Here is a 15,601-nt window from a genome sequence, read left to right on the forward strand (position 1 = left end):
CTCCTAAACGCATTGTATAAAGTTATAAGTACTTGTATAACAAACAGGATTAAATAAACTTTGAATTTTCTTATAAACGAAAATAAAACAGGATTCATTCCAGGAAGATGCATTACGGAAAACATTAGACTTCTTTATGACATTATGTTTGAAACTAAAAGGCAAAACATAAAAGGTTTACTAATCTTAATTGACTTTGAAAAAGCTTTCGACACCGTGTCAAAATTATTCATTAAGATGGTCCTAGACAAGTTTGGTTTTGGAAGTAACATTCAAAGATGGGTTAACATATTGATTTCTAATGCATCCTCGTGTATGATAAAGAATGGTCACTTGTCCCATCATGTTGTCCCCACGGCGCTTAACGCTTGTCCTCGTGGCGTGGAGTTCAGTGCTATGTCAGTGACCTTATTATTATTCAATATATTTACTGGTGCAGACTCTTGCATAGAACCCGTACTTGGACAGAAACAGAGTAAGTATTTCACTGTGCAGACTCTTATATTGAACCCGTACTTGTGCACAACCAGCGTCGGTTCATTTATTTCATTACTTAACTTGTCTTTGTGTTTTTTCACTTGCATATAAGAGTTGTAACAGTAAACCAGCTGTGACTCCTACAGTAGTTGGATAAAGAGTTATCTAAAGGTTATTGTCCGCGGGCTGTATATCACCTCTCCAACGGGCAATATATAATTTACAAGTGGTCGGACTCCCAAGCATTTATCTTTGCTGTGTTGTTATATTTATAGGCCTGTACGTCAGTGACACATCAGTTGTGCTGGCAGAAACGAGATATCGTGGATCGAAGGCGTCATGGCGTAAGTTCTTACCACAGCCTCAGTGTGCATATGTGTTGTGAGATGCATCTCTTTCAGTATCATATATCACAACACTTGTACAGTTTCTACAGCTAGAACTGCGCTCTGCAATCTGTCACACTATATAATATATACTACAATATATCTTGTTTTATCGGGGCAGCTGACATCCAGTCCCACAAAAAAGTGTTGATAAGTTGGACATCAGTGTTTGAGTAAACTGTCTTGTTAAACCTGCCATTGTGTGGAGTTTGGTAGTGTGTGTGACTCTTAATGCAAAAATACTCAAATGCACTATTTAATTTATCTCCTCTTTCACAAGCAAGGCGTGTCTAATAAGAAGTGTCTGCCTTTACACCAGAAATCTGTCTCGTAAACAGGTCAGTGGTCAGTGTCAATGCTCAATCTCGAACACACGACGAACAAACTGTTGACCTACATATCCAACCTAAATCTTGATGTAGACACACAATGAATTTTCTCGGTCAACAACAACCACAGTCATGTCTGTTGTTGAACCACATCACTGTTTATTATTTCATACTTGAATCTCCAGTTCTACTGCATCAGTGTTTTGTTTCATCCTTCTATCGGCAGTTCTACTGCATCAGTGTGTTTGGATTCATACTTGAGTGTCCAGTTCTACTGCATCAGTGTTTACTGTGTCATCCTTCAATCGGCAGTTCTACTGCATCAGTGTGTACTGTGTCATCCTTCAATTTGGCATTTCTACTGCATCAGTGCTTACTGTGTCATCCTTGAGTCTCCAGTTCTACTCCATCAATGTTTACTGTGTCATCTTTGAGTCTCCAGTTCTACTGCATCAGTGTGTATTGTGTCATCCTTCAATTGGCAGTTCTACTGCATCAGTGTTTACTGTTTCATCCTTCAGTCGGCAGTTCTACTGCATCAGTGTTTACTGTGTCATCCTTCAATTTGGCATTTCTACTGCATCAGTGCTTACTGTGTCATCCTTGAGTCTCCAGTTCTACTCCATCAATGTTTACTGTGTCATCTTTGAGTCTCCAGTTCTACTGCATCAGTGTGTATTGTGTCATCCTTCAATTGGCAGTTCTACTGCATCAGTGTTTACTGTTTCATCCTTCAGTCGGCAGTTCTACTGCATCAGTGTTTACTGTGTCATCCTTCAATTTGGCATTTCTACTGCATCAGTGCTTACTGTGTCATCCTTGAGTCTCCAGTTCTACTCCATCAATGTTTACTGTGTCATCTTTGAGTCTCCAGTTCCACTGCATCTGTGTTTATTGTGTAATCCTTCAATTGTCAGTTCTACTGCATCGGTGTTTACTGTTTCATCCTTTAATCGGCAGTTCTTCCGTATCAGTGTGTTTGGTTTCATACTTGAGTCTCCAGTTCAGCTGCATCAGTGTTTACTGTTTCATCCTTCAATTGGCAGTTCTACTGCATCAGTGTGTTTTGTTTCATCCGTCAGTCGGCAGTTCGACTGCATCAGTGTTTACTGTTTCATCCTTCAATTGGCAGTTCTACTGCATCAGTGTTTATTGTGTCATCCTTCAATTGGCAGTTCTACTGCATCAGTGTTCAATGTACCATCCTTGAGTCTCCAGTTCAACTGCATCAGTGTTTACTGTTTCATCCTTCAAATGGCAGTTCTACTGCATCAGTGTTTATTGTGTCATCCTTCAATCGGCAGTCCTACTACATCAGTGTTTACTGTGTCATCCTTGAGTCTCCAGTTCTACTGCATCAGTGTTCATTGTGTCATCCTTCAATTGGCAGTTCTACTGCATCAGTGTTCAATGTACCATCCTTGAGTCTCCAGTTCAACTGCATCAGTGTTTATTGTGTCATCCTTCAATCGGCAGTTCTACTGCATCAGTGTTTATTGTGTAATGCTTGAGTCTCCAGTTCTACTGCATCAGTGTTCATTGTGTCATCCTTCAATCGGCAGTTCTACTGCATCAGTGTTTACTGTGTCATCCTTGAGTCTCCAGTTCTACTGCATCAGCGTTTACTGTTTCATCCTTGAGTCTCCAGTCTTACTGCATCAGTGTTTATTGTGTCATCCTTCAATCGGCAGTTCTACCCCAGTTAGCATTCATACGTTGGGCCAACGTTGGCAATGGTTTTGCCAACATTGCCAACGTTGGGCCAACGTCCGAATGCTATCTGGGACTGCATCAGTGTTTATTGTGTAATGCTTCAATTGGCAGTTCTACTGCATTGGTGTTTACTGTTTCATCCTTTAATCGGCAGTTCTTGTGTTTGGTTTCATACTTGAGTCTCCAGTTCCACTGCATCAGTGTTTACTGTGTCATCCTTCAATTGGCAGTTCTACTGCATCAGTGTTCATTTGTGTCATCCTTCAATCGGCAGTTCTACTGCATCAGTGTTTACTGTGTCATCCTTGAGTCTCCAGTTCTACTGCATCAGTGTTCATTGTTCCATCCTTCAATCGGTAGTTCTACTGCATCAGTGTTTACTGTGTCATCCTTCAGTCTCCAGTTCTACTGCATCAGTGTTCATTTTACCATCCTTCAATCGGAGTTCTACTGCATCAGTGTTTACTGTGTCATCCTTCATTCGGCAGTCCTACTGCATCAGTGTTCAATGTACCATCCTTCAATTGGCAGTTCTACTGCATCAGTGTTTATTGTGTCATCCTTCAATTGGCAGTTCTACTGCATCAGTGTTTACTGTTTCATCCTTCATTCGGCAGTCCTACTGCATCAGTGTTTACTGTGTCATCCTTGAGTCTCCAGTCTTACTGCATCAGTGTTTACTGTGTCATCCTTGAGTCTCCAGTTCTACTGCATCAGTGTTTACTGTGTCATCCTTGAGTCTCCAGTTCCACTGCATCAGTGTTTACTGTTTCATCCTTGAGTCTCCAGTTCTACTGCATCAGTGTTTACTGTGTCATCCTTCAATTGGCAGTTCTACTGCATCAGTGTGTTTGGTTTCATACTTGAGTCTCCAGTTCCACTGCATCAGTGTTTACTGTTTCATCCTTCAATCGGCAGTTCTACTGCATCAGTGTTTACTGTTTCATCCTTCAATCGGCAGTTCCGCTGCATCAGTGTGTTTTGCGTCATCCTTCAATTGGCAGTTTTACTGCATCAGTGTTTACTGTGTTATCCTTGAGTCTCCAGTTCCACTGCATCAGTGTTTACTGTTCCATCCTTCAATCGGCAGTTCTACTGCATCAGTGTTTACTGTGTCACCCTTCAATTGGCAGTTCTACTGCATCAGTGTGTTTAGTTTCATCCTTGAGTCTCCAGTTCTACTGCATCAGTGTTTACTGTGTCATCCTTCAATTGGCAGTCCTACTGCATCAGTGTTCAATGTACCATCCTTCAATCGGCAGTCCTACTGCATCAGTGTTTACTGTGTCATCCTTGAGTCTCCAGTTCAGCTGCATCAATGTGTATTGTGTCATCCTTCAATTGGCAGTTCTACTGCACCAGTGTGTTTGGTTTCATCCTTGAGTCTCCAGTTCCACTGCATCAGTGTTTACTGTTTCATCCTTCAATTGGCAGTTCTACTGCATCAGTGTTTACTGTGTTATCCTTGAGTCTCCAGTTCTACTACATCAGTTTTTACTGTGTCATCCTTGAGTCTCCAGTTCTACTGCATCAGTGTTTATTGTGTCATCCTTCAATTGGCAGTTCTACTGCATCAGTGTTTACTGTTTCATCCTTGAGTCTCCAGTTCAACTGCATCAGTGTTTATTGTGTCATCCTTCAATTGGCAGTTCTACTGCATCAGTGTTTGCTGTGTCATCCTTCAATCGCCAGTTCTAGTGCATCAACGAGTTTTGTTTCATCCTTGAGTCGAAGTTTGTAAAAGCAGTTGCGCTGTTCACATTAATATGTGATGCATACAATTACTTCTACAGCAATATAACACTGATAATGTATATATCTTCAGCTATGATTTGAACCGAAACTTGATTAATGTTGAACATAGGTGGATAGTCTCAAGATTCTTTTACAACCGTTTCAAAATCTCATTCATACAAGTTTTGTTCACCTTGACCCTGGGCCTGATTTTTAGAGAAAAGCGTCCACCCGCCCGCTCCGACCTGGAGAAAGGCGTGAATGGCCTACACCTGAATGACGTGGCCCTGGACACCAGGGCACTGCGCCCAAGGTTCCATTATGACGGCACCGTTACAGAGCCCCTCGTCCCACCCATCTACCATTCCTCTACATACAAGTTGAAGTCAGTCGATGACTTCCTGAAAGTCATGCATGAGGTGAGGTTAAAAGTATACACTACGATTACCTTTTGGTTATATCACGGATTTACGGATCATCACAGTGTATTGAAAACAGATGCTCAAGTCCAAAGGAAACAAGAAATATTTCGTGAATGTTAGCCAGTATGCCCAGTTAAGACATATTTACACTCTAATCTCACAGATTGTTCAGTAGTACAGTTGTCTAAACAGGCATAGGTGCAGCCTCAGTTCACCACGAAGATACATAACAATCTAGTTATAGTGGAATTCCGTTGTGTTTCAGGGTGGGTCAGTGTATTCCCGTCTGTCCAACATCACCACAGAATCTACCGAAAGTGCAATCAACGCCTTGGAGGGTGGGGCGGGCAGTCTGGTGTTTGCCAGCGGTATGGCAGCCATCTCCACTGTGTTTCTAGCTCTCCTCCAAAAGGGGGACCACATTGTATGTATAAGAAAACAGAACATGATTACTACTAATAGGGTCATGTTCTAAAATGTTCTACTATGTTCTACCATGTTCTAGTGACAATGGTAGGTATAGTATACTAAGACATAATTAGTCACCACGTTGTTGGTATGGTATACTAGTACATAATTAGTCACCGCGTTGTAGGTATGGTTTACTAGGACATAATTAGTCACCACGTTGTTGGTATGGTATACTAGGACATAATTAGTCACCACGTTGTAGGTATGGTTTACTAGGACATAATTAGTCACCACGTTGTAGGTATGGTTTACTAGGACATAATTAGTCACCACGTTGTAGGTATGGTTTTAACTAGTACATCATTAGTGACCACGTTGTAGTATGGTATGCTAGGACATACTTAGTGACCACGGTGTAGGTATGGTTTTCTAGTACATAATTAGTCACCACGTTGTAGTATGGTATGCTAGGACATACTTAGTGACCACGGTGTAGGTATGGTTTTCTAGTACATAATTAGTCACCACGTTGTAGTATGGTATGCTAGGACATACTTAGTGACCACGGTGTAGGTATGGTTTTCTAGTACATAATTAGTCACCACGTTGTAGTATGGTATGCTAGGACATTATTAGTCACCACGTTGTAGGTATGATATGCTAGGACATAATTAGTCACCACGTTGTAGTATGGTATGCTAGGACACAATTAGTGACCACGGTGTAGGTATGGTTTTCTAGTACATAATTAGTGACCAAGTTGTAGGTATGGTTTTCTAGTACATAATTACTGACCAAGTTGTAGGTATGGTTTTCTAGTACATAATTAGTGACCACGTTGTAGTATGGTATGCTAGTATATAATTAGTGACCAGGTTGTAGGTATGGTTTTCTAGTACATAATTAGTCACCAAGTTGTAGGAATGGTTTTCTAGTACATAATTACTGACCAAGTTGTAGGTATGGTTTTCTAGTACATAATTAGTCACCACGTTGTAGTATGGTATACTAGTACATAATTAGTGACCACATTGTAGGTATGGTATACTAGTACATAATTAGTGACCACGTTGTAGGTATGTAATGCTAGGACATAATTAGTGACCACGTTGTAGGTATGGTATACTAGCACATACTCAGTCACCACGTTGTAGGCATGGTTTACTAGGACATAATTAGTCACCACGTCGTAGGTATGGTTTACTAGCACATACTCAGTCACCACGTTGTAGGCATGGTTTACTAGGACATAATTAGTCACCACGTTGTAGGTATGGTTTACTAGCACATACTCAGTCACCACGTTGTAGGCATGGTTTACTAGGACATACTTAGTGACCACGGTGTAGGTATGGTTTTCTAGTACATAATTAGTGACCACATTGTAGGTATGGTATACTAGTACATAATTAGTGACCACGCTGTAGGTATGTAATGCTAGGACATAATTAGTGACCACGTTGTAGGTATGGTATACTAGCACATACTCAGTCACCACGTTGTAGGCATGGTTTACTAGTACATAATTAGTCACCAAGTTGAAGGTACGGTTTACTAGGAGATATATAGTGACCATGTTATAGGTATGGTTTGCTAGGACATAATTAGTGACCACGTTGTAGGTATGGTATGCTAGGGCATAATCAGTGATCTTGTTGTAGTTATGGTTTACTAGGACATAATTAGTGACTGCGTTGTAGGTATGGTTTATTAGGACATAATTAGTGACCACGTTGTAGGTACGGTATACTAGGACATAATTAGTGATCACGTTCTAGGTATGGTATGGTAGGACATAATTAGTCACCGCTTTGTAGGTATGGTATGCTAGTACATAATCAGTGACCACGTTGTAGTTACGGTTTACTAGTACATAATTAGTGACCAAGTTGTAGGTTTGGTATACTAGTACATAATTAGTGACCACGTTGTAGGTATGGTATACTAGTACATAATTAGTGACCACGTTCTAGGTATGGTATACTAGTACAAAATTAGTGACCACGTTGTAGGTATGGTATGCTAGGACATAATTAGTGACCATGTTGTAGGTGTGATATACTAGGACATAATTAGTGACCATGTTGTAGGTATGGTTTACTAGTACATAATTAGTGATCCTGTTGTAGGTATGGTATACTAGTACATAGTTAGTGGCCATGTTGTAGGTATGGTCTACGAGGACATAATTAGTGATCATGTTGTAGGCATGGTTTACTAGTACATAATTTGTGATCACGTTGTAGATATGGTATACCAGGACATAATTAGTGACCATGTTGTAATTATGGTATACTAGTATAATTAGTGACCATGTTGTACGTATGGTTTACTAGGACATAAGTAGTGACCATGTTATAGGTATGGTATACTAGGACATAACCAGTGACCACGTTGTAGGTATGTAATGCTAGGACATAATTAGTGACCACGTTGTAGGTATGGTATACTAGCACATACTCAGTCACCACGTTGTAGGCATGGTTTACTAGGACATAATTAGTCACCACGTCGTAGGTATGGTTTACTGGCACATACTCAGTCACCACGTTGTAGGCATGGTTTACTAGGACATAATTAGTCACCACGTTGTAGGTATGGTTTACTAGCACATACTCAGTCACCACGTTGTAGGCATGGTTTACTAGGACATACTTAGTGACCACGGTGTAGGTATGGTTTTCTAGTACATAATTAGCGACCATTTTGTAGGTATGGTATACTAGGACATAATTAGTGATCACGTTCTAGATATGGTATATTAGGATATAATGGGTGACCAAGTTGTAGGTATGGTATACTAGTACATAATTAGTGACCACGTTGTTGGTATGGTATACTAGTACATAATTAGTGACCACGTTGTAGGTATGGTTTACTAGGACATAATTAGTGACCACGTTGTAGGTTTGGTATACTAGTACATAATTAGTGACCATGTTGTAGGTATGGTTTACTAGGACATAATTAGTGACCACATTGTAGGTATGGTTTACTAGGACATAATTAGTGACCACGTTGTAGGTATGGTTTACTAGGACATATGTAGTGACCATGTTATCGGTATGGTATACTAGGACATAATTAGTCAGTACGTTGTAGTATGGTATGGTAGGACATAATTAGTCACCACGTTGTAGGTATGGTATACTAGTACATAGCCAGTGACCACATTGTAGGTATGGTTTACAAGGATATAATTAGTGACCAAGTTATAGGTATGGTATACTAGTACATAATTAGTGACCATGTTGTAGGTATGGTACACTGGTACATAATTAGTGACCACATTGTAGGTATGGTTTACTAGTACATAATTAGTGACCGCGTTGTAGGTATGGTTTACTATGACATAATTAGTGACCACTTTGTAGGTATGGTATACCAGGACATGATTAGTGACCGTGTTGTAGGTATGGTATACTAGTACATAATCAGTGACCATGTTGTAGGCATGGTATACTAGAACATAATCAGTGATCTTGTTGTAGTTATGGTTTACTAGTACATAATTAGTGACCAAGTTGTAGGTATGGTATACTAGGACATAATCAGTGACCAAGTTGTAGGTATGGTATACTGGGACATAATCAGTCACCACATTGTAGGAATGGTATACGTGTACATAATCAGTGATTGTGTTGTAGGTATGGTATACTTGTACATAATTAGTGACCACGTTGTAGGTATGGTATACTAGGACATAATTAGTTACCGTGTTGTAGGTATGGTATACTAGTACATAATCAGTGACCATGCTGTAGGTATGGTATACTAGAACATAATCAGTGATCTTGTTGTAGTTATGGTTTACTAGTACATAATTAGTGACCGCGTTGTAGGTATGGTTTACTGGGACATAATTAGTGACCACGTTGTAGGTATGGTATACTAGGACATAATTAGTGACCGTGTTGTAGGTATGGTATACTAGTACATAATCAGTGACCATGTTGTAGGTATGGTGTACTATAACATAATCAGTGATCTTGTTGTAGTTATGGTATACTAGTACATAATTAGTGACCAAGTTGTAGGTATGGTATACTAGGACATAATCAGTGACCAAGTTGTAGGTATGGTATACTAGGACATAATCAGTCACCACATTGTAGGAATGGTATGCTAGTACATAATCAGTGACTGTGTTGTAGGTATGGTATACGTGTACATAATTAGTAACCACGTTGTAGGTATGGTATACTAGGACATAATTAGTTACCGTGTTGTGGGTATGGTATACTAGGACATAATTAATGACCATGTTGTAGGTATGGTATGCTAGGACATAATCAGTGACCGCGTTGTATTGTGGTATACTAGTTACCTGTTTATTCCACACAGGTGATGAACGTGCCGGTGTACAGCGGCTCTCAGGTGCTCCTCAAAAGGCTTGTCCGTAAGTTTGGTCTGGGGGTGTCATGGGTACCCGCAGGCTGCTCTGTAGATGAATATCGCCGAAACATCAAACCGAACACCAAGGTAAATGGTATGATGGCCACGAACAACTCTCTCATCATATGTGGTATAAAGTGATTATTGATACATCTTATATCAAAGAGATCACATATCGATAGAGACTCGATTCCGAATTTATCCAATGTTCACCATAATTACAACACAGTCATGGAGATATACCAGTAAGTCTTAAACACCTTCATATGACTCACATCAGCAGACTACATAAGTTCTCTTTTATGAGCGTTTAATTCAGCATTCTAAAAATATAGCATGTGAAATATATATCCTGTGTGCTGAAAGAGGAAATATTATCGTCCTATATATATCAATGACATATAACCTGTATGCATCACCCGTATATCAAGCACTTGCTCCTAAGGGTACTGTTTAGTGTACAGTGTATATACTGTCTTGGTTCTGTTTTCAGATTATCTATGGCGAGAGTCCCTGCAATCCGGACATGTCCATCCTAGATTTTGAGGAGTTTGGTAAACTGAGCAGCTCGCTAGATGGTGTGATATCTGTCGTGGATTCCACATTCGGCTCCTGCTATCTGCAACAGCCAAACAAACACGGCATAGACATAAGCCTTCACAGCTGGTTAGTTGATTTATCAAGAGACGGTTGTCATCACAGTGACGAGGTATTGGCACCATGTGGTCTGCTGTCTTCACAGTGACAATAACCATCGTACATTGTGTTCCACTGTCTACACAGTGACACTGATCATTGTACATTACGTTCTACTGTCTACACAGTGACAATGACCCTTGTACATTGTGTTCTACTGTCTTCACAGTGACAGTGACCCTTGTACATTGCGTTCTACTGTCTCCACGGTGACAATGATCCTTGTACATTGTGTTCTACTGTCTAGACAGTGACGTGGGACTCATACATTAATAAAGATTGTGTGTTTCACAGTCTACACAGTGACAGTGACAGTCTGGTACATTGTGTTCTACTGTCTACATAGTGACAATGATCCTTGTACATTACGTTCTACTGTCTACACAGTGACAATGATCCTTGTACATTGCATTCTACTGTTTACACAGTAACAGTGATCTTTATACATTACGTTCCACTGTCTACACAGTGACAATGATCATTGTACATTACGTTCTACTGTCTACACAGTGACAATGACCCTTGTACATTGCGTTCTACTGTCTCCACAGTGACAATGACCCTTGTACATTTCGTTCTACTGTCTACACGGTGACAATGACCCTTGTACATTGTGTTCTACTGTCTCCACGGTGACAATGATCCTTGTACATTACGTTCTACTGTTTACACAGTAACAGTGATCTTTCTACATTACGTTCTACTGTCTACACAGTGACAATTATCCTTGTACATTACGTTCTACTGTCTACACGATGACAATGATCTTTGTACATTACGTTCTACTGTCTACACAGTGACAATGATCATTGTACATTACGTTCTACTGTCTACACGGTGGCAATGATCTTTGTACATTACGTTCTACTGTCTACACAGTGACAATGATCATTGTACATTACGTTCTACTGTCTACACGGTGGCAATGATCCTTGTACATTACGTTCTACTGTCTACACAGTGACAATGACCCTTGTACATTACGTTCTACTGTCTACACGGTGGCAATGACCCTTGTACATTACGTTCTACTGTCTACACGGTGGCAATGATCCTTGTACATTACGTTCTACTGTCTACACGGTGACAATGATCCTTGTACATTACGTTCTACTGTCTACACAGTGACAATGATCCTTGTACATTACGTTCTACTGTCTACACGGTGGCAATGATCCTTGTACATTACGTTCTACTGTCTACACGGTGGCAATGAGCCTTGTACATTACGTTCTACTGTCTACACGGTGACAATGATCCTTGTACATTACGTTCTACTGTCTCCACAGTGACAATGATCCTTGTACATTGTGTTCTACTGTCTCCACAGTGACAATGATCCTTGTACATTACGTTCTACTGTCTACACGGTGACAAAGACCCTTGTACATTGTGTTCTACTGTCTCCACAGTGACAATGATCCTTGTACATTACGTTCCACTGTCTACACAGTGACAATGATCCTTGTACATTGTGTTCTACCGTCTCCACAGTGACAGTGATCCTTGTACATTGTGTTCTACTATCTACACGGTGACAATGATCCTTGTACATTGTTTTCTAATGCGTGCACAGTGACCATCGTATGTTGTGTTCTACTTTCTGCACACTGTCAAAGATCCTTGTACATGGTGTTTTGCTGTTTGCGTAATGGCGATGATATTTGTACTTCGCCTGACTGTCTACACTGTGACGGGGGGTGGGGAGTTGATATTATTGGATGTGTTTAACGCAGTGTGGTATGTGGTATGTGACTTATAACTGCAATTTCCCCTGCAGCACCAAGTACATGGGAGGACACTCCGATCTGATCGCCGGCAGTGTCACTACCAGGACAGTGGACCTGTGGGAGAGACTCAAGACGTGGCAAACGAGCCTTGGCTGTATGTTGGTGAGATATAGCACTTCTTTGATTGGCATTCTAGTAGTTGAGGAGATGAAGAATGAGCACATTTTTTATGGATACACAACTTCTTTATTCTGTATTGGCGACGTTTCGACATAGACTCTAATGTCGTTGACAAAGACATAAGAATCTATGTCTAAACGTCGCCTATACAGAATAAAGAAGTTGAATATCCATAAGAATTGTCCTCATTCTTCGAGATATAACTCTCTCAACATGGCATTTTAGCCACCTTCACCATTGTGAAGTATGAACGTCATGCAATATGTCAACCTTTGTAGTACTGAAATACCAGATTACCACTTACATATATATGTCCACCCATATAGTAGTGAAGTCGATGGATGGATAGATGGATGGAAGAGCAGTTTTTACAGAGTATACCACATTTATGCTGGTGTTGCAGTCCCCTCACGACTCCAGCCTGCTGCTGAGGGGACTGAAGACGTTGCCCATCCGCATGAAGAAGCACAGCGAGAACGCCATGGCGGTAGCCAAGTACCTGGAAGGACACCCGAAGGTGGATAATATTACCTGTCAGTTAGGTTCAAGCAGCTAATATGTAGGTCCATCGTATTCTGTCCATGGTATTCTGTAGAACGTACTTGCAGTCAAGGCTATAAAACAGTTTTGGATAATCAATCATAGTTCCCGAAAGTGAATTGATTTACATTCCCAAGGTGAATGCGTTTGGATTTCTGAACAGTTAATCAGGTATATCACAGCGTGTGGGTTACCAACAGGAGGAACGCCAGGAGTGTCTTGTCTACCACTTTGGTGAAACCCACGGGTTGTGGCACCGATAAACCATAACCGGGAAGACACCCTCCCTCACGTTTCAGACTCCTTAGACAACTAGGTCACACGTGCCCACTACATCAGTAGGTACTTGTGTCCCGTCGTGTCTCTGCCGCTGCATCTGTGGGAATTTAGTTTATGCAATGTATATAATTGTACAAATGTTTAAATCGACATGTTACCGGAACCTCGAGTATGATATGGCATTAATATAGGTTGATAAAATACCTGTATAACATGTAACCAAACATAACGTTTGGGAAGTTTCTGTCTGACAGTTAATACAACCATTAGCTGTCAGCATGCATGGGTTGAGGCTGTCTAACGTAATGATGTATGTATAGGTAAACCGAGTGATGTATCCAGGCCTGCCGTCACATCCTGGACATGAAGTCGCAAAAAAGCAGATGACGTCATTTGGCGGGATGATCATGGCAGATATCAAGGGAGGGGTTGCAGGTGGTCGCGCTGTAGCCGAAGTAAGCTTATTTAGTCATTAGACACAAACTGTAGACCTGTTTGGTTTCATGTTCTGTCTTTGTTGCCGAGAACCATTCCAAACATACAAAAGTAAAGCACAAAGTGTGGCACCTTGTACGCCCTGCCGTTCAGACTTGGGGAAACGTCTTTGCAGTCAAGCAGGTAGGTGCCCCCATTTACCTCTTACACAAACGTGTGAATACCATGGCTTAGTTCGTAATCGTTCAGATTAGTCTGCACACAAGTATCATCAATTATTGCCTCAATCTTTCACGGACATATGTGTAATTTATTGCAAGCCTTCGGAATTAAGGTTAACTCCACTTAAAAGGTATTCTGTGGTATGACATCATGTTAGGGATTGGTCATTCATTGTGTGAGTCTGACTGGTGAGATTAGTCTTAGAGCTGTATCACGTTTAATTCATATCTTGTATCTTGCATTTAATGTGACACCTGTTTATGGTACTCACAAGGACAGTCGTTCTTTCCCGTGACACGCCCACCAGCAACACCAGGAGAAAAACACGCTGACGAATGAGAGGCTTCGAGATGAAATATTTGTAGTGACACAACAGACTGTGTACCACGACGATGTTGCTTGTTAAGGAATGGATGTAGGTGACAATGCTTGGTTTGTATATGACTGCTGTACTGCAATACATTGTATCCGTAATCAACAGAGCCTGAGGATAGTGACCCTGGCAGTGTCCCTGGGTGGAGTGGAGAGCATCCTGGAGCACCCCATCACCATGACTCACGGCTCCTACCTCCTGACTCCCGAGGAGATCGCAGAGAACAGGATAACCCCCGGACAGCTGAGAATCAGGTAACAGTGACCTGTCGTCGTGCATCACACATAATACAAACCGTTACACTACCAGCACAGCTACCCGGTGCTGGTGGAACATTCGATGGAGGACTTAGTTCGTAATCGTTAATCTCGCTTTCGAGGAACCAAACCATTTTCGGACGCAAGTGTCGTTGGTGCCCAGACCAGAAAACAAAACCAAAACAACTACACAAGATTCATCTATTTTATTTCATGCCTGATCCTAAGTCAGCCTCATTTCTGGCAATATTTATGAATATATTTACAGTATTGGTATCGAGGACGCAGACGACCTTATCGCCGACTTCAAGCAAGCCTTGGACAAAGTGGTTGTGTGAAAAAAGTTCAGCTCAGGACAAGATCAAGATGTTATGCAGAATTGATATTATACAGAGCAACCGATAAAAACATTACATACAAGTTCCCATTGCAGACAGCTTACAAATGCAAACATCCAGTCCTTGGATAGCTTCCAAGAAACCCGCACTGTCCTAGTGTCAAGGGGTCAAAGATCATGCCATCAAAACTTCATCTCAGCTTCAAACAACAGATATGAAAACAAACTTTACAATAGCGCCCTGACTTCATAATTTGCATTCATCTTAAAGCTTCTATAGAAGTATGGGATGATTAGAAGTGATGCGAGTGACTCACAACGTTGTACCTGCACTGCTCTATCTGTAACTTGGACCCTAATGTCAGAGTCTTCTACTGGTTTAAAGACATTAGTTCATTTCTGTACTCGACTAATAAAGCAGACAAATACTTTGTCCAGTATCCGTTGAAGTCAATGCTTATTTCTATTTATAAAATGCAGTCTTGTGACATATTGAATAAACAGTTTCCTTATACGAAGGACTCGGCATATGATTGTCAATTATTTATATTTGATGGGCATGGTGGGCGAGCTAGCTCGTCTGAGGCGCCGCGCTAGTAAGTGAAATGTGCCTGGATCGAGCCCCACTTGTGACCGGGTGTAAATGCCTTGGAGCTACCATTACTTGCAGGCTCTTTCAGTGTTG

The 15,601-nt window shown here is 41.0% G+C and overlaps 1 protein-coding gene across 1 annotated transcript; it reads left to right on the forward strand.

Annotated features, from left to right (window-relative positions):
* The first annotated feature begins 671 nt into the window (after positions 1–671).
* LOC124263018 (L-methionine gamma-lyase-like) lies at positions 672–15,444 on the forward strand. The gene is made up of 10 exons (XM_046697632.1): positions 672–821; positions 4,857–5,058; positions 5,327–5,485; positions 9,817–9,954; positions 10,361–10,533; positions 12,344–12,455; positions 12,877–12,990; positions 13,613–13,747; positions 14,431–14,576; positions 14,848–15,444. The coding sequence occupies exons 1-10, from the start codon at positions 817–819 to the stop codon at positions 14,915–14,917; spliced, it is 1,254 nt and encodes a 417-aa protein (XP_046553588.1). The 5' UTR covers positions 672–816; the 3' UTR covers positions 14,918–15,444.
* Positions 15,445–15,601: the final 157 nt, after the last annotated feature.

Source organism: Haliotis rubra, unplaced genomic scaffold, assembly GCF_003918875.1.
Source record: "Haliotis rubra isolate DU_JTF1 unplaced genomic scaffold, ASM391887v1 Scf12, whole genome shotgun sequence".
NCBI classification, from domain to species: domain Eukaryota; kingdom Metazoa; phylum Mollusca; class Gastropoda; order Lepetellida; family Haliotidae; genus Haliotis; species Haliotis rubra.

What these genes read in the sequence shown, in the direction of transcription:
- LOC124263018 (XM_046697632.1), top strand. An exon ending in ACATCAAACCGAACACCAAG is followed by an intron (nt 9,955 to 10,360) that starts GTAAATGGTATG and finishes TTCTGTTTTCAG; the next exon opens with ATTATCTATGGCGAGAGTCC. An exon ending in GTGGTCGCGCTGTAGCCGAA is followed by an intron (nt 13,748 to 14,430) that starts GTAAGCTTATTT and finishes CGTAATCAACAG; the next exon opens with AGCCTGAGGATAGTGACCCT.